The sequence below is a fragment of the Channa argus genome, chromosome 1, assembly GCF_033026475.1.
Source record: "Channa argus isolate prfri chromosome 1, Channa argus male v1.0, whole genome shotgun sequence".
NCBI lineage: Eukaryota > Metazoa > Chordata > Actinopteri > Anabantiformes > Channidae > Channa > Channa argus.
In genome coordinates this window covers 37,252,173-37,276,067 of record NC_090197.1, presented here as the reverse complement: position 1 = coordinate 37,276,067, position 23,895 = coordinate 37,252,173, and the positions used below count along the sequence as shown (strand labels likewise).

Sequence of the window (23,895 nt, the reverse complement as noted above, 5' to 3'; positions counted from 1 at the left end):
AAGGGTGTGAACTACTTCGAACTGTTGTTTTCTTTTCCTTATCCCAGGAATGTATGAACCCATGCTGCAACGCTACCACATGCACCCTCAAGGGAGATGCTGTTTGCGCCCATGGACAGTGCTGCGAGGACTGCAGGGTAAGACGTTTCACATGAGATTCTCATGCTTTCCTCTCTTCTGGATCTCTTTTTTCTAATGTTATTGCACTTACATCATTTTAATTGCTAAAAAAAGTCTTGAAACTGTATTTTCAAATAGTGCTTTTAAACCTGGAGAGAAAGGCGTGTTTCATTTCGAAACTCATTAACAGGGCCTAAAACTTTCTGAAACTGTTAATTCTCTCTGGTTGGTTATTAAAAGACTCTTAATAGCTTGCCCTCGTATATAATTTATTCTTGGGTCAGTTCATTCCAGCATTATATATTTTATCTCAGTAGCCAGGTTTCATTTGAGGGAAGGTTGGTTTTCATCAAGTTCATTTCCACTTAGTTATTAGTGGTTTTTGCTTTGACATGGAAATTTTTTCACTAAGTATCTCAGACTTGTGTCCTCTGTGGAAAGAAACATTTTTTGAAGATGGTTAAATGCAAAGAATCCCCTCATTGTGTCCTAAAACATGTTTCTACTCTGACCTCCCTTTTAACATAAATTAGTCCTTTTCTGTGCTTTACACAAAAGCATGTGTGAACTCATGGCACTAGAAATGCTGAGACCATCAGTATTGGAAAATGTGCTACACCTGCAAAATCAGTTTTGAAATCCATTGTTGGTGCAGCCTGTAGACAACAAAGAACTTTTCTTCCTCTGTGATTTTAACCATGCTTGCAGCATAACTCTATGGATGGCAATGTGCTCCACTCACCACTGGTCCACACTGAAATTACTCACTACAGGATTGACATAAAAGACTTTTATTCAAGGACTATCTTTGTTAATGTTTGTAGTTAAGTGTCTCAACAACTGTCGCAAGGAATATTTACACATTCATGTCCTCTTCTTGAATTGTATTAATTTGGTGAAACTCATAACCTTTCATGAAATGCCATCTTCAATTTAAATACTTTTGTGCTTATTGCTAAGTAGCAAATGTGCTCACGCTAAGTTTGTAAACGTAAATGGGTAAACTTTGTTAAACATTATACTTGCTTAGCATCAGCATGTCAGCCTTTGCAAGCTGGCATAAGCATTATGCACCATGAACTTGAACATTAGGCACCATGACTTTATTTCCTTCTCATCTCACACAGAAGCTGCTAAAGCTACACAAGCTTTTGCTCCTCTGTTTGTAAGAGTCCTGACAGGTTAGAACGACGACATTACACATTATTTACAAAGCCCAAAATCCAGGACTTAACAGATTGATGAATCTGGCAGTATTGCAGATTTTGTGCTTGAAAAGGCTTACTATACTATACTATATTGCATGTTTTTAAAGCTCAAGCTGGCTGGCACCCTGTGTCGAGAGTCCAGTAACTCCTGTGACCTCCCTGAGTTCTGTACTGGTGCCAACCCTCACTGCCCAGCGAACGTTTATCTCCATGATGGCCACGCCTGCCATAACGTTGACGGCTACTGCTACAATGGCATCTGCCAGACTCATGAGCAACAATGCATCACTCTGTGGGGACCAGGTAAATCGAGGGATGCAAAAACGATCCAATCTGCATACAATCTTAAGGAATACAGAATCCTTCTTTCATTTTGATGATTGTGTTGTCCTTGTTTGTTTTTATGTACAGGAGCCAAGCCTGCCCCAGGGATCTGCTTTGAGCGAGTCAACTCTGCAGGGGATCCTTACGGGAATTGTGGGAAGGACTCCAAAGGCTCTTTTGCCAAATGTGAAGTGAGGTAAGACTGCAGCTGCACCGATGCCGTGTAGGTACAGAAAAATTACAAACACAACTGATTAGCTTAAGTGGTGTCATTAGCAATCATCATTACGTTGTGAAATATGACGTGATCTTCAAACAGAAGTTTACATGGGTGAAAAATGTAATTTGAGAAAGATGAGAACTAATTATGGTTTCAGAAATTATTCATGAATCATTTCGCATATTCTTGTTGCCTAATTGTTCTTAGGATCTACTCCGTTTGGATGAAATGAGCTTTTTGTTGATTTATGTAATTGCTTTAATGACTGGAGGACTGAAGCACAGCAGCTCTCTTGAGCAGTCTTTCCTCTTTTTTCTAAAGTTACTTATCTTTGTCAGTGACTGACAGGCGTTTTATATTTTAAGATTTTTTTCTAATGAATTGTTTTACCATTTTTTTGTTTTGTTTTGTTTTGTTTTTTCTTATTTTGTGTTTAAGTGCAATGTCTGTTTCTGTGGGTGTCAAATGCAGGGATGCAAAGTGTGGTAAAATTCAGTGCCAGGGAGGAGCCACCCGCCCAGTGATCGGAACAAATGCTGTTTCCATTGAAACCAACATCCCTCTGCAAGAAGGAGGGCGTATTCTTTGTCGAGGAACACATGTTTACCTGGGTGATGACATGCCAGACCCTGGACTGGTTCTTGCTGGAACAAAGTGTGGAGATGGCATGGTGGGTAACCAGGATGTAGGATTGAGTTAGTTTGTGCTTCTTTAGCTGACCTTGGAGCACTTCTGGAAACACTTCAAGACAAAACATGGAAATGAAACAAAGTACAATTAACTAAATAAAACACAAGCATTTAAATGTATTCATACTTAATTTTCCTATCACAGCTGGACAAAACCTGCAGGATGTGTCACATCTCTCCCTCTATGCCCGCCATACCAGAGGTGTTATTTTTGCACAACATGAAGTTTGGGGTTGGAGCACTCGCCTTCTCAATTGTCTTTCCAGATCATTTTTCTGCTGTTTTATTTTAACATGTTAGTAGGCATATATTAGTTTTTATAGCAGATAGCACCAGTACAGACTGTAGATGCTAGCTTTGCTGCTGAAATTTGCGGCACCCTTTGGCCTCTTTACTCTCATTATGCTTCCAGATAATATAAGGATGACAAGGATATTAATGGGGAGGTTGTTTAGGTAAACCTTTGTTTGAAATTTCTATAATAAGTTGTGCAAGACATGTAGCATCCCCTGTAATATTGATGATTTTATAGCCCAGAGTTCAAAGTCCATGTCACAGTGTTTTGCTTTCTTCTCAACTGAAAACTGTGTTATCTCCTAAGCTGTTTGCAAGAACTTTGCCTGTGTGGTTGAAACGTGTTACATCAGTAGAGTTACCCCTAGTCTGAAAAGGCCTTTGTACCCCTTTGAACATCCTTTTCGTGCAAAATGGCTGTCTGCCATGTCAGCCAGTCTCCTGGCTACAGTCTCCTAAATCATGAGTTAGCTACACACATTATTTGGAAATTTTGAGGGCCAAAAGGTGGGTCTTTGTCATAAGCCTTTGTTCATCCCAAAGAGGTTTTCTGTTTTCTATGCCAATCAGGGCATTAGGTTGGCAGCACGGGTTTTACACAGCAGTGGCAATTTGAGGAAGATGAGAGCTAAAAACTGCTTTGCCTAATGTAGGCCATATTTTCTACATGAAAGCAACAGCTGGCTTTTTCCAGTCTGATGTTTTTGTTATTTCTAGACGATACACTGTATATTGTGCCTTAAGAGTCTGCACCTTCAGAATTGCATTAAGGGTTGTGATTTTTGTGGGGCAGCTACCTCAGTGTTATGCAAAATTTATGCCTGCTTGTTCCTTAATTATTTATAGTAATTTGTATTTTTCCCAAAATTGTTATTCTCTTTATAGATTTTGCTATTGCCAAAGTGTTGCACACTAAACCTGTGTTGCAGACAAATGCTATGATTTTGTGATGGAGAACAGTTCAGCTTTTTTATCATTAGTCTCTTGAGCTCATCTTCAATGGCTTTCTAGTTTTTTATCTCTTAAAAATGCTCAATGATGCTCTTCGCATTATAGGTGTGCCTAAATCGCCAGTGCCAGAACGTCAGTGTCTATGGTGTGCATGAGTGCTCTGGGAAGTGCAATGGACGTGGGGTGAGTGCAAAGTACCTATTAGCTCAATGTGTTGTCCCATATTATGTACCATATCATGTTACAAGCCTGTCTATTCAGTCACTTTTTGACTTCTAATTGCAAACAGCAGCAGCAGAAGAACAGTGTATTTACAGAGTAGCCTGTGATAAATGGCAGCTGCTCCTATTCTGTACAATCAATCTTCATTAGGCAACTGAGGTTAAATAAATGCTGTTTAACAGCGGCGTTTATGGTCTACTTAAAGTGTTGTCTATCATCTTTGTCTGTACAGAGAGAGGAGATACAGTACAACACTGCAAGATAATAAAAAAAACCTCTACCAAGAAAGTTTCACCGATGTTGTATATTAACATGATGTGTGTTTATGCTTTATTTACTTTGTAGTTTTAGTTCTGTGAATCACCCATTCAGAGGCGCCAGTAGTTCGCAGTACAATCCAATCCTTACTTTTATGGCTCTCTATTGCAGAAAGGTTCAAAACAATGCAAAATTAATACTTTGGTCCTAAAACTATCAATATATTTTTTGTTATCATCTTATTACTGACCTAACTTTTAAAGACCAAATTAGAATGTCAAGAAAAACAGCAACTTAAAAAGTTGAAGTTGCCTGTAGATTCACCACTGCAGCAAAAATAATCACATAAAAAAATGACTCTGCAAGAAAATTTGAGGTATAGAAAAAAGGTTTCCCATTAAACATGTGGGCTTGAACTACATCTTCCCTCCTGCAGAAGTATCTACTAAATCAATTTGTCTGCCATTTTCTCAAACACTTCACACAGTACGAGACCAGACTGATAAAGTAGCAATTCTCTGAATTTACTGTAGGAGTTCAAAGAATATTGTTTGTCTGCAAGCCAACTCACTTTATCACTCTTTCACTTTTGCAACGCATGTATTGACCATATTCAGGCACATGGAACAGTCTTTTATTTATTTTTTCTTAAGGAGATGAGATGAGCTTTTCTGTACTTTATATTCCTGTGTCAGCTAGATGTCTTTGGGAATTAAACATTAAAATTTGAAGTTTCAAATACACTGATAAGATAACCTTATAATATATATAACTATATATAATAACATAAAATATAAATAATAAAATATAATAACTTTATAATTAAATAAAATATAAATAATAAAATATACTAACTTTATCAATTACACTGATAAGAAAACCTGGGTGTAACATTTGGTTTCTGATTGAATTTCCACCTTATTACCACTACATACAATACAATACATAACATATCCTTAGGCACAAATTGTTAATTGCCTTTACAAAGTAGCATATTGTAATTATAATGGTACATTTTGCGCGTGTTACGGTTGTGAGTGTTAATTCTATACAACAGATGATTATGATAAAATAAATAGATTGTATTTGCTCCAGTGTTTGTTCATATTTTATTAGTATAACATACAGACAAAAACTCCTCCTGATCTATCCTCCCTCTTAGCCCCTAAGTGACTCTTAACCCCATCACCCAGGAGTAAGTGAAGAAGCGTCCATGGCCTCCAGGCATGAGCAGCACTTGACTGTATGTCTGTGTTAAATGTAAATCCCCTGCAGCTGGACAATTCCATTTTCACCTCTTTCTCTCCTCCATCCTCCTTCCAACTGACAGCTGCACAGCATTGCCTCACAAGGGAATCCTTCTGGATCAGACTTCTGGGCTGGAAATCTGAGGCTTTAGGAGATGGACTCTCCCATGCACATGTTTTATCTATTATGACACATACACATGCACAGCCAGTGTCTTCAGTGAAGAAGACAAGACTTCAAATTTCAGTTTTTATGTCTTTACTAAGCGATAGGCCCTTTGTAGATGGCGATTCATGATTTATATACATGCATATTTCTAGTTCCTAGAAATATGCATGTCAATGTATCAGTGTAGCATGTTATATAAAGTCAAGCTAATTTGTTTGCAGGTGTGCAACAACAAGAAGAACTGCCACTGTGAAGCACACTGGGCTCCTCCGTTCTGTGAGAAATCCGGCTTCGGTGGGAGCATTGACAGTGGGCCAATGAGACTGGCAGGTAGCAAAGACAGCTTAATTTCTATCCTCACTCATGAAGACATAGCAACAGCAGCACTAACTTAGAATAGAGCAGCAACACAAAGCTTCACCAGCTGCAAGTTGTGCATCTCTCTCAGGGATAGATGTGTTGGCTATAGTATAACTCCCTACAACAACACAACTCCACCCAGCAATATATTAGTCTGTCATCTTAAAAGAGAAAGATTATTTATGCCCTTAGAGTGAAGAGCAGAAATGGTCAGAAAAGTCTGTATCACAAACCCAGCTGCTGACCATGGCCTAGCTGTAATTGTCTTTGCGTTATCTTCTGTCATTGTTCTGTGCTGTAGATGTGCGTGTGTGTGTATTAATGTGTGTGTTGTCATATATGGCATCAGCCGACAGTGTGGCCATTACTGTGGCAATCCTGGTTACCCTACTGAGCCTTCTGGTAGCCACCGTAATGATCTTTCTGAAGAGGAAATCTCTGCTGCATCTTCTCTTCACCAACAAGAAGCGCACCTTGGAGAAACTCAGGTGACGTGTCGTACCATGAAAACATTTTATCAGACTGCATTAAAAAAAAAATGGGATAAATTTTAATTAAGTTCACCTGGATGGCTGTAGGTACAATTTATGATATGAATGTAAATTAAAAGCATCACTCTAGCACCACTTTTCTAAAAGGTTGTAAATTGTAGTAGTAAATTGTCAAGTCCCCCATTTACTAATATTTCCTTAATAGTTTAAAAGAAGATACCTGAAAAGAACCATGTCATTTGTTAGTAATAACAGGGGAAATGTACATTGCGTTCAATTGGATCATTTTTAAATGATGCATTTCGAATGAATTACGACTATAATCTAAAAGATTTTAAATTAGTATAGGTCAAAATATGAAAGTTGTTTACAGTCCAATACAGAAAATACCAGAAAATAAATAATTACTGTAACAGTAATTATTTATGCCTAAATAATCAAGAATCAACCATACTTAGATTAGAATGTTTATCAGTCAGAAAGTACACGTAACCTGCTTCTTCGGGGCTGTATTACTGTGAATTGATAACATTTGATTGACACTGCCCTGGCAACATAAATGTAACACACACAAACTGTCATCACATTTTGATTAAAACATTGCAAAACTTGTTGCTAAAAGAAATTGTCACATTTTTTCAAGCCTTCTTTAAAAAATGTGGGAAAAATAAAAGGACACACACATAAATCAGTTGAAATAGCTAAACTCCAACATTCCAACAACTTCAACATTGGCAGAACGTTGTGTGCTCATGTCAAACCCCATATCACTCACAGTAAGATGGTAATTGAGAAAATATTTTTAAGTGGTATTGTTGTGCTTGTAGATCTGTGGAGTCCAACAGGCCAACAAGCCCCATCAGGACTCAGTCTACATACAGGCCAACACCTCAACGCAAACCTCCACCCAAACCCTCTGGAGTTTATAAGGTGAGGCAGTCTCTACAATCTGTGTGTAACTGCATCTGTCAGGAAACTTGGCAGATGTTTGTATGACTGTGTGTTATAGGTCCATAAACAAATATATTTACTGCTTGTTTGTGTGCTCATTTCTTTCACAGGCCATTTGATTTGATTTCTTTTGTAATAATCCTTCTTTAAAGCCCCTCAGTATCCAGCAGCAAAGCCTCAGCTTAGTGCTGTCATTCCTTTAGGTTGGGTGACAAAACAAGCTGACGGTAAGCCAGGTAATTGATTCAGTCTCATTATACCTCTCTTGAAGAAATATTAATCACGATGCTATTGTAAACGGGAGGCAGAGGAACTTTAATTTGGAAATTGCTCTATTTAAATGAGAATCTAGTTGTTGTTATTTGAATCCTTTTTATATTTGTTTGTGATTAAAATATTTTTTTCATGAGAACAGAGTTGATTGATTCTGCAGGGGAAGAAAATGGGTTTTGATTTGTTTGCAGAGGGAGATTAGCTATCATTTATATGTTTATTACCCAGTGAAGGTATGGGCATTTGTGTGTGTGTGACCAATCTTCGCTTGCACTGGCCTGTATCTGCAGCAATTGTGGATGAAACTCTAGTATCATTGAGTTTAGAAGTTCATGTGTTTATATTTAGTAGTGTACTGTCACCAGAATGTTCATTTTAATTATGGTGACCACTTTAGCCACTCACGATGTCCAGATGTCACCTAGCAACACATGAATTCATCGTGTATGTGTTTGTGTGTGTGTGTGTGTGTGTGTGTGTGTGTGTGTGTGTGTGTGTGTTTGTGTTGTCTAGCTGCTAACTCTTTCCCAGCTGTTTTAGGTGAAATTGTGAATTTGTTCTGAAGTAGAGGGGTAACAGCTGGTCAGGACATGTGGTCAGACTCGGTTTTAACAACCTCACAACATCATATCCAATAATGCTATTTCGCAGTTTTATGACTGACTCTGACATCAGCTCTTTCACTCTAATGAGAACTTTATGACTGAAGTGGAATTTTACTTTTTATGATTGAAATACACATTAATATGTCAGGTGAAAGATTGTCAGTACTCACTTTTCAAGGCAAGGGCTGCATATAATGATCCTGTATTGTGTTTATTATCTAAAACCTCTCCATGGTTCCAAAATTCTTTACCTGTAAGAAGCAACCCTCCAATTAATGAACAGCAGATATCAAAAAGTGCTTGGAATGACTTGGGTGTTACACATTGTGAGACTTGCTGTATTACGACACAATCCTTTCTGACTGGGTCAGACTAAATATACTTTGGACCTACCTCGAGCTCCTGCCTCTACATTCTAATCAATACATTTATGTCTTAGTGATCTACTAATACCCAGAAAATTATACATTAGAGGCACAAGCTGGGCCTCTAATACAAATACCTTTTATTGTCAGACCAAACCTTTGTTTAGTTTTCTACATGTTCATTAGGTTCCCTACAATCAACTTAACAATTCAAGACTAAATTCTATAGACTAGTGAGAGGGAAAAAGAAAAGATCTGTGAACTCATGAAACATCCCTGACAATAACGTCCTCTTCTCATCTTTTCAGCCATCTCTCCTGAGCGCAGAGCCTCTTCTCCCCCCAAACAACTTCCACTCTCACAGCCTGCGCAGACTGCCCCTCTACCAACCCCTGCAAATCAGCCAGCCCATGCCTGTGTCTCTGAGTGTGGGCCAGCCCACCCTGCCTCCTCTCCCGGTCCACCACAGGGTGCTGCCTCCCCACACGTCCCTCTCGCCACCTCGAGTGCCACCTTTTCTCAGTCTGCCCCGCCAGCAGCCATCATACAGAGTAGACCAGGTTTGTTCGCAAAAATGTTGATGAATGCTTTTCTTTATACCTTTTGACACATTTGGATTCCTACATTCTGCAAAGTTTTAAGCTTTGTCTTTCTTAAAAATCAAAACTTTAAAGTGAAAAAATCAAGCTGTTGAATCTTTAAACTTCCTTGAAAGAGGTCACAGTAAAATTATAGTTTAGCTTTTTGTGTCAAAATTAAATTTTCATACTCTCTTGTGTTGTGTTGTGTTTAAGAGAATCTGATATTTGAGTCAACTGCTAAAAACACATGCCAAATATGGGCAGTGTTGTTGAAACACATGATCTTAATCAGCAGATAACATTTTCGCAGTAATCATGGAATCCCAAATGCTTTAATTTCCTTTTTTTTTCTTCTGAAAACTACTGATCCATGTCCTTGGACACATAGATGAGAGTTTTAAAAGGCTTACACCATATTACTAACAATAAATAAACAAAAGAAATGCTCAATGTAATGGATGATCTATCTCAGGCAAATTTTATTCCTGCAATTTTTATGCCATAGTAAAATGTACGAAACCAGTGGAATGGGATGGGGGGGTCATAAATTAAATCTGAAAACCCAGGTACTCTTAAAAAAATGCTCTTCAGTAATTTCAAAATTATGCAAATTGTAGTTAATGATCTAAAGCTTGTACAGCCATCTGTGTGGTCATTTTTTAAGGTTGTAGCAAAGTGCTGGATACCGGAACTCATTGCGTTTCTGCACTGCGGTCAGCTCACTTGCCCACATATCGACAGCAAAATCCAATCTGTCTATCCCTCTGTGACCTAACTCCTGAGTAAGGCACTGCTTTCTGCTGAGCCAGCATCATTGAATGCAGTGTAGATAGTAAATCCATCTGTCTGCTCCGGTGGTGGATCCAAATCCAGAGCAGTTCATGTACCAGTGCAGCAAAGGGGGATTGTACTAGATGTCGGTACTCTGTAAGTCACAGCAGGGTGCACAGAAAATTGGCAGATGTGAGCTCCTTTAAAAGAACAGAAAAGAGAGAGACATTAGCTAAATGATAAGTAAAAAAAAAGCCGAAGATAATCCCAAAGTCTGTAAAAAGTCACAGCACGAAGGACTTAGAGTGGGAAAGCAGAGATTAAATTTATTAATAACTCCAAAGGTGAACAATAGAATAGGGGAAAGTAACTTAGTATATTTACTCGAGTACCAAAGTACCTTCCCTGAGAAAGTTGTAATTTTTTCAAGGTTTATCCATCTGCTCCACTATATTTGGGTTGCAAATACTTTTCCACTTTTACTGCTATAGTTATCTTGTATATTATACAATAAAAACAGTGCATTGTGAAAGATTTAACAGTTTCAGGCCCAGAAAGTAGAATTAAATAATATTTTGCTAAAACCAAGCAACTTCTTTCCTCATAACCTTTCAGATTTCTCTGTTGAGGGCCAGACTACAATATAAACACTGTCTATTGAAATTTTTCTATCTAACATCATCTCAACCAGCTGCAACAGTAAAATCTCACTTACACTTTGATAAAGCAGCATTAGCAGCCTGCTAATGTAGTACTGTAGTACTGTATGTGATATGCCAGTCAAGGACCATAATTTTAGTAGAAATATGCTCCAGAACTACATGTGGGGAGCTGTCAGGTTTTAGTAGTGTGGATATATTCACTTCTAAACGTTTTTTGAATAAGGTTTGCCCTTCTAACCAATCAGAGAATACTATTTATTATTATTATTATCGTAAGCTTTGCAACATTTTAATTTATTTTAATTTAATAAGGTTGTCTACATGAAGGGCAGAGTGTGGTGGCCCGTAAAGAGCAAAACTGAGCTTTTGCAGAGTTTCCTGCACCACCTAACTTACGTACCATTTTGTAGCTTTAAGTAAAGGACCTGAGAAACAGACATCATATCCAGCTCTGGCTGGTTTTGTGTTACTCTACCTTCACCCTTGATTAACATGAATGTGTGCCAACTGAAGATGCACTTTAGCTGAAAGGCTGCTGCTTGCTTTATAAAGAGGCTGATCGCTGGGCTGCCAAAATAATGAAACCCTGTTACCTGCTAATATCTACTAACTCATTTTGCTGTAATGAAACAGATGGAGCGAGCAGAGGCAGCACACGTAGGTCAGAAACAGAGGAGAGGATTTGGTCGAGATTTAATAACAGGCCAGCAAGGACATACAGGACATTAAACCTCACTAAGAAAGTGTATTACAAGATCATTGTAATACTTGACACAACCCCCACCCCTCTGTCTGTGCTAATATATCTTATTTTAAAAGACTTTTTCAGAGGCTCTCTTATGCTCATATGCTGATTGCTCCCCATTAATGTTGATGTGTTTGCAGGGGAATAAAGCTCTGGGGGCTGCAAATTTTAACAAACAGATCTGCTTGTCATTATTTTGTTAAGCTGAAGGAAAAATACATATCAGATACCTGTAGAATCAAGTGAATGTCAAGCAAACAAGCTATCACGCTGTTCAGGTGCACAGCAAAAGCAAAGTTGCAGTATCACATGCTGAGGAGTGAAAATCACGGCTTTCCACGTGTCAGCTTTTCAGGAACTCAGAAAAATAGCTTTGTTTTTGGCCTGAGGACCACGCATTTTTCAGTCCCTCCAGTGGGTTTTGAAAGGTGCTTGTAAGCCCAAGGCTCATAGATCTTCTTCAGGCCACAGAGGATGGTGCAATCCTTCATTTTGAATTAAGACATGTGAACACCACCAAGACTCCAGGTTTTCTGCCAAAAGCGGCATTAGAATACACATGAGACATGGATTATTCTTGCATTTGAGTGGATACATCTGTCCATTTACATGTTTGTTTTCCTCTGTGCACTCGGTTGAAAAAACAGCCTGATTTTATAGGCTTATATTTCACTGAAGCTAAACCCATAAGTTACACGTGTAGGAGTGTGTCAGGAGTAGAATTCATACTAATAGATCATAGTGGGTGGTAAACTGTATGTGTAAGTCTGTGAAATGCTGTTAGTTTCAGTTAATATTCACACTGATTCCTCTAATGGGATCACAGGAATCCCCCACTGCTTATGTTTTATCGTCCCCCCAAACTCAGCAAGTGAGCGTGTCCACATGGGGACTGAAAGGCAGTCAGACTGTAATGCACTGATGTGGTAGAGCTCAGTCTTATTAAAGACTCATAACATTATAGCCTCTGTGGAGCATCTCCTGTCCTATAACTGCATTTGAAGGTGTTTTACTGTGCAATTTTATAACCTTTTGGCCAATTTTAAGGTCTAAAAAGAGTGTTTTACTGTGCCCCATAGTTAATGGAAATTATATAACACAAATAAATTGTTTCTTGTTTTTACAACCTTTTTAACTTACTGCCACAGTGTATAAAATATTATAGTGGGACTAGGTTATAGCATGTTTTGTGACATTACTGGCTGCAATGTACATAAAGTTGAAAAATAATTTATTGATTAGTCAATTAACAAAGTGAGTGCAAAAGTGTTAGTGCCAAACATCACCGTGTCCCTGTTTTGTGTTTTTTTTTTTTACTTATTTGCATATGTTATGAAAGAGATGATGGGATTTGATTTGTTTTTTTTCACAGCCCAAAACAATTTAGGTTTTTTGTTCTAATGAATTTAAGATTAATCACTTTAAATAATCATTACTTACAGGCCTAATTGTATATTTCCTTAATTATTATAACCTCAAATGCATAAAAATATAGTATGTGAGATGCGCAAAAGTATTTGGACATCCAAATCTAAATATTGATTAAGGTACAATGCTTGTAAAAAGTTTTTGTTCTCCTTAACACTGAGTCATGGTCAAATTCATACATTTTCAACCCAGGCAGCAGTTGTTATATGCACAGCCGCTGAAGCGTGAAACTCCTTCAGAGGTGTCTTGGTGGGCTCCCTCACTAGTCACTATTGCACCGTTTTTGACAACGGCCTGCTCTAGGCAGATTTATGCAGGTACCATATTGATTCTATTTTGTAAAAGATGGATTTAACTGTACTAAAGATATTCGGTTACGGGAAACTTTCTTGTATTTACTCCCTAACTTCTGGGGACTTCTTTTTGTCAAAAAGCCAAATTAAATTGACCATGATTCAATGAAAATAATGGGTGAAAACTTCCAAGTGGGCGGGGGGGGGATATTCAATATAAAAGGCACTGTACTATATATCTGTCATAGAAAACTCCGCTCCTTTGGAGCATCTTTCCACAAGATTTTAGGACCTGGCTGCAGGATTTACTGATGTTGGGCAACATCAAGTTTCTTTGAATCATTAAAAAATGTGGTGGATGGGGTTTTGGTCAGGCCAATTAAGTTGTCCTACACTGTGAAAGACATTTCTTCAAGAGCCTTGCATGCATCGTCCACTGGGGGATTGTCATGTTGAAACAGGAAAGGGTCTTTCCCAGACTGTGGGAAATGGAACAGTGAAGTGGACAGGGGCTATCTACATATATATAAACTCTAGTGCAGCCAAACAAAAAACACAGAAATACTGTAATGTGACCTATCCCATCTTTGCAGTGGTTATTTGGTTAGCCACATATTCTGGTAAAGAAACCCCCTCATGAAAAGTTCTTCTAAGGTGAATCCTTCTGTTTTTGCATCCTCTGAGTCACACAGGAGTGAACACTGATTGTTGCTGTGACTAACTCAGCCACATCTTGACCACATTTTTGAATGTTTTAAATCTTCTAGCTCATCCATGCATGATGTCGAAACTTTTGTGTGTGTGTGTGTGTGTGTGTGTGTGTGTGTGTGTGTGTGTGTGCATATTGCTTTCAGTTTTACCATGTAATCCTCTTGAGTGTGTACGCTTGTATTTTCTACCACGTTTAAGCCCAAAACATTTCTTAACCAGTAATGTCACAATATGTGTGGCTGTGCATGTGTGTGGGTGGTTGTGAGACGGTTCTGTGCATAAACTGAACTGCACTCGCGCATGTGTGATGGTGCATGCGTGATAGTAGCTGGGCATCTGGTGGCAGATGTTTATCACTGCCTCACCTCACCTCCTCGCTGTAGATTAGTAACACATGATGGCACTTGGTTGAGATAACCTTCTACAGCACTGCCACAGAGGTGGCGGAGACAAGGGGAATGAGGGTTGGAATTCATCTCATGTTAGCTGTGGATATTCAGAGAGAGATACTGATAACACAGTGCCCTCTAGTGAAACGTGTTTGCTTTTGTCTCCTGACAGCTTTTATGCAGCTAATCCATATTTAAAAGGAGGTAGAAGGTGACATGTTACATTATTCAGGTTCCCATTCACTGTGTTTCAAGATAAGAGTAATGTGCTTCGTGGTGTTTTTTCAAATTAATATCCGGATATAGAGTATGTTGACCTGATGGTCCGAATTTGAAATGTGTCTTCTTCTTCAGGACTTTGAGAGGCCCAGCCCACCTCAGAAACCCCTACCTGCAGATCCACTAGGGAGGAGCTCTCGGCTTGGTCACAGCCCCACAGCAGCAGGGCTCCACATCTCCAGGGCTGGACCTTTACCCATACCTATCCCCACGGTGCCAAGGCCTCCGCCTTCTATCCCTTTACCTAGCAGGTCAGTCACATGAGAGGATTCACATGTCGGATGTCTGTGTTCACAACATAAAAGTAACAATTTATTTAGGCTTGAAAAGTCTCATATGAAAAGAGCCATAATGCTTGCACAGTGTAGAATCGGCAGCACTGGGGCAAATTAGTGACATCATGGAAGAACAGAAGTGTCTTCTTTTCATATACAGGTTGTTGGGTTTTTAATTTGATTATAAGTCATTTGTCCACTGTTGGTCCACTGCAGCTGGTAATGCTGGTGTTTAAGAGGTTTTTAGGATGTGCATTTAATATGTCTCCTTATTTAACCTGTGTTTCTGTACGTTTAATTCACTTGCATTCAATTTGTCAAAGTGTTACAGAAACAATCCAGTACGATTACAGTTAATGATTCAGACAATAGACCTTCAGATTGCCATAATATATTTTGCATCTGTGCGTACTATCATCATATAATATAAATTTGTGTTTCAGACAATGATAAAATCAAACGTTGTCAAATGTGATCACACAGCTAATGAACCGTTTGTGTTTACTGTCACAAATCTGTTGTATTGTTGTTCACATTTCAGACCTGTGCCGGTGTTACCCTACAGACCACCGAAGGCTCAATAGGACTGCTGAGCTCTTGGTGTCATGGACAAGTAGCTCTCCTACCAACAGACAGAGATTTTCTTGATTTGCACTAATTACAGAGACTCTGGAAGACCTTTCGGACAGTTGGACATTTCACAGAGTTTCTAGTGAAAGGGGGCTAACATCACACCATGGTGCTACACCTGTAAATGGTGCTTTGTTGTCCTCGCTCAGGTACCAATGAACTGTTTATCTATTTAACTATTTAACAGTCTGTGCACAGGGCACACTGATCAAGATTGATTTTCCCCACGGAAAAGGTCAGAAAAGAAAGAAACATGGTGTCATTTATGATATTTCTTTTGCATTCTTGAGTGATTTTTTTATACTTTTTTTCACAAATGAAATGCTAAAATGAATGATGCGTTGTTCTGTTTTTTTATAACCGGTGAAGTTGCTTGAATTTTTGAAGTGCAAAAAAATTACTTTGGACTTGATAAAAGAGAAATGGAGCCCAGCTTGTCAAGTTGTACGATAGGGCGGTATTGTTTTCTTCCTAAACACAGTGCAGGATTGACGTAGTTTTGTGGATGTATCATCTAAAAGCCAGAACAAAAGAGTTGGAATCATAATAAAGCCTCACAAACCTTTTATTGTGTTATTAATCTGATCAGCTCCTTTTAAAGTCTCACAGTCACGTTCCTTTATTCCCTTATAAGTCCACTTTTGCAGTAAAGTACAAACAGGAAAAGTACTTTTCACACATTTCTGACTGGCTCTGACACACTGCTCGGGGCATGTGCTGGACGCTCAACATGTTTTTCTGACGCTGGCAAGCGCTGCAGATTTGACGGATTGATTGTGTTCCAGAGAATTACACCTACACCAAATAATTCAGCATCAACCCTGGTGTTTGTATGTTTAACATTAATGCTCACTTTGTCCTGAGTGTGTGAGCCAAGCACGATGACTTCAGCGCTGTGAGCTTTCCAAGCCTTTCCTCAACCATGCTCATCTAGATGTTTTTTTTATTTTATTTTATTTGCCTTCATGACGTTCCATTCGGATTGTATTCACAGTATTGTTCATTACATTGAGAGCTTGGTGTTGCACTTTGGGTTAGGCACTTTCCTGATGTTATTTGTTGTTGACTTGCTGTTTTACGAGGAGGGAATTTAACAGTTAAATACTTCATAACACAGTTTTCTTTTGTACTGTTCATTCGGATCATGCATTTTAAATTAGCAGTGTATTCAAATGCAGTGCTTGTCCTCTCACCGCTGCCAAATTACTGACTATAAACCTGCTTTTCATATGTGTCAATAACAGTGCAAGTAAGTTTTCTAATTTTGAAGGTGTGCTGATGTATTCGATTGTCAGACAGCCTGCTCACAGGTTCGGAAAATATTTGTTAGTGCTGTGTTGATTAGTCGTTAAATGTTTAAGCCATGTGTAAATCCTCAGTGTGGTGTGTTTATTTGCATAACTGTAACACGTTTAAAAGCCATTGTAAAGTGTAAATAATGTATGTCAGTTATCACTAATGTGCTTTTGGTTGGGTCTATTTTTTGTTAGTTTTTACACAAGCACAGTAATACAAGAACTACTTTGAGGCTGTGCCCCATTACACTATATGAAATTTAAACCTGTTAGACCAGAGAGAAATGTTGCAGGATATCACTTGAACTGACAGATTTTATTGATGAACTCAGACCAAAATAAAAGTTCCTTTATGACTGTTTATAACAAGTTGTTTTCAATTTGTCAGAATGAAGCTGTTAAAAAAGACAGACATGATTTAAATGGTTAAAAGTGTTCATCTGTTGGAATGCTTTTTAATTTGAAATATAATACGTGTATACAAAATATAATTTAACTGTAGAAGAACCTTTTTAATACAAATTTTAAAAAAAGATGCTTTACTTTGTACCAGTTTCCCTGCAGCCTATGTCCACAGGCATTCTCCCCTGCAGATTGTTCAACACTGCCATCTGTCAGACAACTAAGGTCATTACAAAAACTGAAGTAGCTCCCTCTCATGTTTTGTCCTAATGTGCTCCCACAAGATCTAATGATGACTTTGGACCAAGGGCTAGAAAGAAAACAAAACCAGGAAAACCTTTGACCTCTAATTTGTTCTTAGAGCAAACTGAGGAACATGAAGGAACCTAAAGTATATAACAGATTCAATATCAATATCTGAAACTACACTGAAGTGGTGATGTGAGAACAAAAAAACCTAATAAGCTAATTCATAAGTCTTCACTGCCAGGCACATTGTGTTGATATAGAAAAAATGCCCAAGTCGATATACACATTTGTTTTGTATCCACATGTATGTAGTAGTATGTGTATACATTGCTATAATCTGTGAGGACCAGTTTTAGTTTTAGACCATAAGAGTGACGACATGGACAGTTCTAGGATTAAGGAATAAACTGGTTAAAGTTATACTAAGTGTTGGATTTAAGCTTTGAGTTGTGATGGGTAAGGGGACAAAGGATGGATTGTCAGTGAATGTCCTCACAAAGATAGTAGTAAAGTGTGTGTGTGTGTGTGTGTCATCTGTTGATGACTGCACTTCTATGGGATTAGTAGCCACATGACAGCACTGGGCTGGCCGCCTAGAGAGCCTTTCATTTGGCTTCACTTGTGCAGGAGGTCTGTGTTCTGTCCAACAGTTAACTGAGAGCTGAAGATTTCCTCCCTGTGGATCTGTAAATGAAGTCTAAACCCAACAGACTGGGAGCCTGCTTGTGATGGCACACCATGTTACCAGTTTAACTGGAGCAGGCTGTTTAGAGGGAAAATCCCTGTGTTGCTCAAACACAGGAGATTTGAGTCAAGGAAACAAAGAATATGATGTTTTGGAGCTTAATGGGTTTGATGGACTACCTTATTCCTCCAGGTTTTACAAACTGTTGAAGGAAAGAAAAAAGCTGCCAGTGTGGAGAGTAAAATGTGAATTCATGGACACATTGGAAAAAGCTGAGGTTGTTTATGTCTGTGGCTCAGCAAAAACTGGGAGGAGTTCTCAAGTGAGTACTTTGTGGTATTTAACACTGTAAATTGTGCTGCCATGGAAAATATTGAACATTTCATTAACACTGGCAGATATTGAAGCCCTCTAACCATCAACTTAGCATTTGTGATGACAACTTAACCCACTCTTATTTTACAACAGATTCCTCAGTGGTGTGCCGAATTCTGCCTGTCAGTCCAGTTTAATCATGGCATGGTGGTTTGTACCCAGACCAATGCACAACAAGCAGTGGGTCTCGCTTTGAGGGTGGCCGATGAGATGGACGTGAACATTGGCCACGAAGTTGGATACAGTATCCCTCTGGAAATGTGCTGCAGTACAGACACGGTGCTCAGGTTTGCTAAAGCAGTGCTTCCAACTGTTCAAATTGAGATATATCCAGTGGTTCTCTCTCTGATTCTTTCTTTCGTTGTTGTTAGAATAATGCAAAGTCACAGCGCACACAGTTAAATCACCCCGCCTCTGCTAAGTCCTGGGAGAGTAGTGAACAAAAGGCTTGAGGGGGAGTTCTTTTCAGGGGCTCCTCCACAGCTGCCCGGCTCCCAGTCTGCACATATGTCACACTCCCTCATGTGGGGCCCTCCTAAGTCAGCAAGAGAACAAATAATCTAAGCACATAGAGGCCAGGGAGACAAGACAAACAGGCAGCCAGCAAGTACTAAAGGACCCACTCCCCAGCCTAATTATCAGAGTAAATTACATTATTAGGTGCAAAAGTGAAGTGTAGACAAGGTGCCTTTCATCAAGATGCCGCTCTGAGGTGTGCTGAATGGATTTCCTGAATATATTGTTCTACTATTTCAGCCTATGGGGTTTCAATTTAAAAACACAGAGAATTTATCTGAACCTTTGATGAATTTATATACAGTCTATGTCAAGTCCCTTTGTTCACTAATGTTAAGCATCAGTTTACAATCACCACAGGTACTGCACAGATGATATGCTGCTAAGGGAGATGATGTCAGACCCTTTCCTTGAACGGTACGGTGTGGTAGTGTTGGACCAGGCCCACCAGAGAACTGTATCCACTGATATACTCCTGGGTCTGCTCAAGGACATCATCCTGCAGAGGCCAAAGCTCCGGGTGGTCCTCCTTGGTGCCGTTGAGCCTACAAGTAAACAGCTGGCCCATTTCTCCAGTTCAGTGATGCCTGTGATTCGCCTGGAGAGCCCAGGTGCAGGGGAGGTGTTCTACAGCAGCACAGGTGACAGCTACTTCTGCTCTGCTCTCCGTCTGGTGCTGGAGATCCACCATTCTAAAGAGGGAGGAGATGTGGTTGTGTTTCTGGTGACAGCACAGGTAAAAAAAACAAAAAAAAAAACTGCATCACATGTCTGGTGGAATCACCATTCTGAAAGAACATGTCCTCTGACACTTTGCTTGCTGTCTTCCAGGAAATAGAAATAGCCCATGACATCCTGTGTCATGAAGGGCACAGCTTACCCCCTGATCTAGGTGAGCTGCTGCCTGTTGCTGTGTACCCTGGTCAACCTGGGAATCGACTGTTCCCTGGGGAGGAGACGGGTCAAACCCGCAGAATATTCCTCACATCCAGTCCCGGTGAGGACTTCTTCTGGGCTGTCACCTCAGTACGTTTTGTGGTTGATGCAGGCCTGGAGAAAAGATGCGTAAGTTACATTGGTCTTTATTTGTTGAAGTAATACTTGATACTTAATACATGAACAGATAAAAAACCTCTTAACCTTTATAAGGTTATAAATTATACTGATGCAGAAATTAGCATAAATGTAAATTAAGGTCAGGCACATACATTAATCATAATGTCGTAATTTTAGTTTTATCTTTAAAGGGCTCATTTTTATTATAGTGACTAATGTGCAGAAACACAAATATAATCAAAAACTACAATGATATTTAATGCCGATTTATTAACATGTTAGAAGCATTTTAGAAAACCTAATACTAGTAAACTAACTAAAACTTACTAAAACTAGTAAACTAATACTACATCCGTAGTATTAGTTTACTACTACTGTAACAATGACTGATGTTAAGTTGATGATATGTTGTGTGACGTTACTGTGCATTCGACCACTGTACAGAATCAACGTCAACACGCTGCGTTGATATTACAGGTCTACAATCCCAGAATCCGAACACACTCAGTCGTCACTGAGCCAATCAGTGCGAGTCAAGCCGAGACTCGCAAACAGCTGGCAGGTCCAACAGGTGAGTTAGAATAACTCTCAGGCTGCCAGTTCTCCTGCCACCATCCCGTCTAAGAAAAGACCCTTTTCTTTTTTTTTTTGTCCCACAGGGAAGTGTTTTTGTCTGTACCCAGAGGACAGAAAGCTTCCTGCTGAGACACGCCCACACATTGGAGAGTCTGACATCACTTCTACTGTGCTCTTCTTGAAGAGGATGGAGATCGCTGGACTGGGACACTGTCACTTCATCGACAGGCCAGGTGGGACAAATAAAAAATGAAAAAACTTTTGTTGCAGTTTGAATTGGCCCTAACTCCCTGTTGTTCGTTAAATTTTGCATGTGATATGAATTTTGGGTTCAGTCAGTCCGTTGTCCTTTGTTCCAACAGACAGGAACTTTTTTTTTCTTGAAGGCCAGTGAGCCGTGCCTCAGCTGAACTGACAGCTCCTGTTAGAGCTTCCTTTTAAAGCTGACCTGTTTCTGTGTGCTTTTGTGTGACCCCCCCCCCCCCATCTTGCTATCTCTGCCCATGTGTCTTTGTTTCACCATAATGTTCATCAGAGAAACATGTTTCTCCCACAGAATCTCATTTGTCGCAGGGGAAAGTCTACATTTTGCATAGCAATGCATGGCAGATGTTGTTGAGGATTATAAAATACTAATCTGCTGCCAGGCTTGCCAGTATGGTGTAGGATTGTCCCAATGGGTCACTACTTTGGATTACATTTGCAACGTACAAACAAAAATAATCCTTCACAGTTTCAGTGTTTAGTTGTATGTATTTTATAATGACTATGTTTAAATAATGGAAAGTCATAACAATGTGTACTGGTTCTAAGCAGGAGTGGTTTGACATCGAGAAGAAGTTTATAATTCAAAACCATTTCCAAACTAGATCCCAAAGGCCTTATGCAGGCTTTGGAGGAGCTGGACTACCTGGCAGCTCTGGATAATGATGGCAACCTGTCTGAGATGGGCATCATCATGTCCGAGTTCCCCCTGGAGCCCCAGATGGCCAAGACTCTCCTCGCCTCCTGTGAGTTTGAGTGTGTCAGTGAGGTGGTCATCATTGCTGCAATGCTAACAGGTAACGCGCTGCCTGGCGTTTACAAGGCGGATGTACAAAGTCATGCGTTCTATAAAGCGGTCTACAGTAAAGTTCTATGTCACTTTTATCTTTTGACATCTTTAGCGCCAAATTGCTTCATTGTTCCCTCTGTGGACCTGAGGCCAGAGGCGACCCAGTGCCATATGAAGTTCCAGCACCCAGAAGGAGACCACTTCACCCTTATCGACATCTACAAGGCCTTCAAACAGTGCCAGCAGGATCCACGTGAGTTGACAGCTGCATAGGCAGAGCATATTTTATTTAAACAATTCTATTAATAGTCCATAATATTGCATTAATAACAAGAAACAACAAGTACTGATTAGAACTGTCTTCTTCCCTTGTTAGAATGTGACGTAGAGAAGTGGTGTCAGGATTTGTTCCTGAACCACACTGCTCTGCTGAGGGCCGACGCTCTTGTTACTGAGCTCACCGACACTCTGAAGAGGATCGAGCTGCCTGTCTCTGTGCCTGCCTTCGGTTCCCGAAGCAACACCCTCAACATTAAGAGAGCCCTGCTCGCTGGTTTCTTCATGCAGGTCAAAGAAGAAAACTTTGTTTTTCCAGCTTAGCGCCTACACTTTGACATACATTTCATCCTACCTAAATCTTTAGCTCCATTCAGCCTTTTTATTAGATATTATTCATTCCCATTCAATCACATATGGAGCTCTGCGGGTACATGAACATATTCAGATGCTCTTTGTCTGTTTCTAGTCATTTTGTAAAATTACTCTAATGATAGTCACTCCAGTGGAATTCCACTGGATTGTAATTCCCATCAGGTGGCACAAGATGTGGATGGATCAGGGAACTACTTCATTCTGATCCATAAGCACGTAGCACAGATTCACCCTCTGTCTGCCTATGGTCCCAGAAGCCCCAAGCTGGGCCTGCCGGAGTGGGTACTGTTCCATGAGCACTCCTTCTCTGTGGACAACTGCCTCCGCACTGTCACCCGCATAACCCCAGAGGAGTAAGTCTCATTAAGCTTTTGTTTTTTGTATGTTTTATATTTAGTGCTGCTTTTGCATTCACATAACTGAGTATACACAACTAGCACTCAGAAGACCACCTTTACATCTTCATATCTGGAGAAAGGTAAACTTCAAAGGACAACATAAAAAGCAAGCTTCAAAGGCTGTTATACAACATCATCAGTATATCATCAGTACGCAACTAACCTTAGAGGAAATCCTGGTTGGCTCATACTTAGAATAAGCTTGTAAATTGAAATTGAATTTGTGTAAGTCAGATTGAACTTAAATTTTGAGTGAGTTGTTGACCCTGTCTTATTCCCACTAGGTTCATACGGATGGCACCACAGTACTACTTCTACAATCTACCACAAAGTGAGAGTAAAGATGTCCTCCAAAACTATTTGAACCATCTGGCTTCTCAGTGCCGACAGCACAGACCTAAAACCCCTCAAGAGAAACCAGAGGAAGAGCAGACCTACAACCCCTGTGTCATACAGTGACTGGCGAATCCACCCTTCCCAGTGGGGGGATGAAATAACCAATATATACAGAAGCTCATAGTTTGAATACTAATAATACAATTTCATTGTTTGTGAGTTTCCACTCAGCCCCTAAATCCCTCAATCATGCTATCTTGTTCTCTATTTATCTTTAGGTAGAATATAAATATAAATATATTTTGGAAGAATTATTAAGATTTTTTTCATGATTTGTGTACACCAGTGAGGTCTACAAATTATATTCAGTCCCTACTGAATTTTCACGTTTCTGTCGCTCCACATTCTGCTCATCCTTTTCACTCACAGCAGTTACCTTCAGTAACTGTCCAACAGTCAAGTCACCCCAGCACTGAGGGTCCAGCCTGATTGATGAAGTGCAGGCACAGTTTGGGCCCACCTGCCGCTCCATCTGGTGTGGATACAGTCCAGTAATAGTGAGGTGACCCAGTTCACTGACACCGCATTAAAAACATCATGTCCCCTCTTTGACCCGGGCAAAATCCAATGCCAGAACCCGTGGGGTAGCGTCACCCACATAAATCTTCTACTCTGAATTGTCTTTTTCAAGGGAAACTAGAGGTGAAGATTATGTTTTTGAGATGGAATTCAGATTTTTTTCAAATATATATATATATCTTTGCTTGCCAAACTCCCCAGAGCAAATTACC

The 23,895-nt window shown here is 39.6% G+C and overlaps 2 protein-coding genes across 5 annotated transcripts in view; both read left to right on the top strand.

Moving 5' to 3' along the window:
* The window catches only part of adam12b (ADAM metallopeptidase domain 12b), a 71,976-nt gene extending 54,720 nt beyond the window's left edge, over positions 1 to 17,256 (top strand). The window contains exons 13-24 of one of the 4 annotated variants that reach the window (XM_067517947.1): positions 48 to 137; positions 1,436 to 1,631; positions 1,740 to 1,848; positions 2,344 to 2,542; positions 2,707 to 2,763; positions 3,912 to 3,989; positions 5,924 to 6,032; positions 6,364 to 6,550; positions 7,381 to 7,483; positions 9,056 to 9,307; positions 14,682 to 14,857; positions 15,423 to 17,256. In XM_067517947.1, the coding sequence (XP_067374048.1) occupies positions 48 to 137; positions 1,436 to 1,631; positions 1,740 to 1,848; positions 2,344 to 2,542; positions 2,707 to 2,763; positions 3,912 to 3,989; positions 5,924 to 6,032; positions 6,364 to 6,550; positions 7,381 to 7,483; positions 9,056 to 9,307; positions 14,682 to 14,857; positions 15,423 to 15,465 (1,599 nt within the window). In that variant the 3' untranslated portion in view covers positions 15,466 to 17,256. The remainder of the gene's footprint in view (positions 1 to 47; positions 138 to 1,435; positions 1,632 to 1,739; positions 1,849 to 2,343; positions 2,543 to 2,706; positions 2,764 to 3,911; positions 3,990 to 5,923; positions 6,033 to 6,363; positions 6,551 to 7,380; positions 7,484 to 9,055; positions 9,308 to 14,681; positions 14,858 to 15,422) is intronic. The other 3 variants (XM_067517956.1, XM_067517965.1, XM_067517970.1) reach the window with 3 other exon arrangements.
* Positions 17,257 to 18,058: 802 nt separating this feature from the next.
* On the top strand, positions 18,059 to 23,846 carry dhx32b (DEAH (Asp-Glu-Ala-His) box polypeptide 32b). The gene is made up of 11 exons (XM_067517932.1): positions 18,059 to 18,464; positions 18,611 to 18,804; positions 19,394 to 19,769; positions 19,865 to 20,098; positions 20,567 to 20,660; positions 20,749 to 20,898; positions 21,535 to 21,726; positions 21,832 to 21,972; positions 22,096 to 22,286; positions 22,533 to 22,723; positions 23,053 to 23,846. The coding sequence occupies exons 1-11, from the start codon at positions 18,186 to 18,188 to the stop codon at positions 23,225 to 23,227; spliced, it is 2,217 nt and encodes a 738-aa protein (XP_067374033.1). The 5' UTR covers positions 18,059 to 18,185; the 3' UTR covers positions 23,228 to 23,846.
* Positions 23,847 to 23,895: the final 49 nt, after the last annotated feature.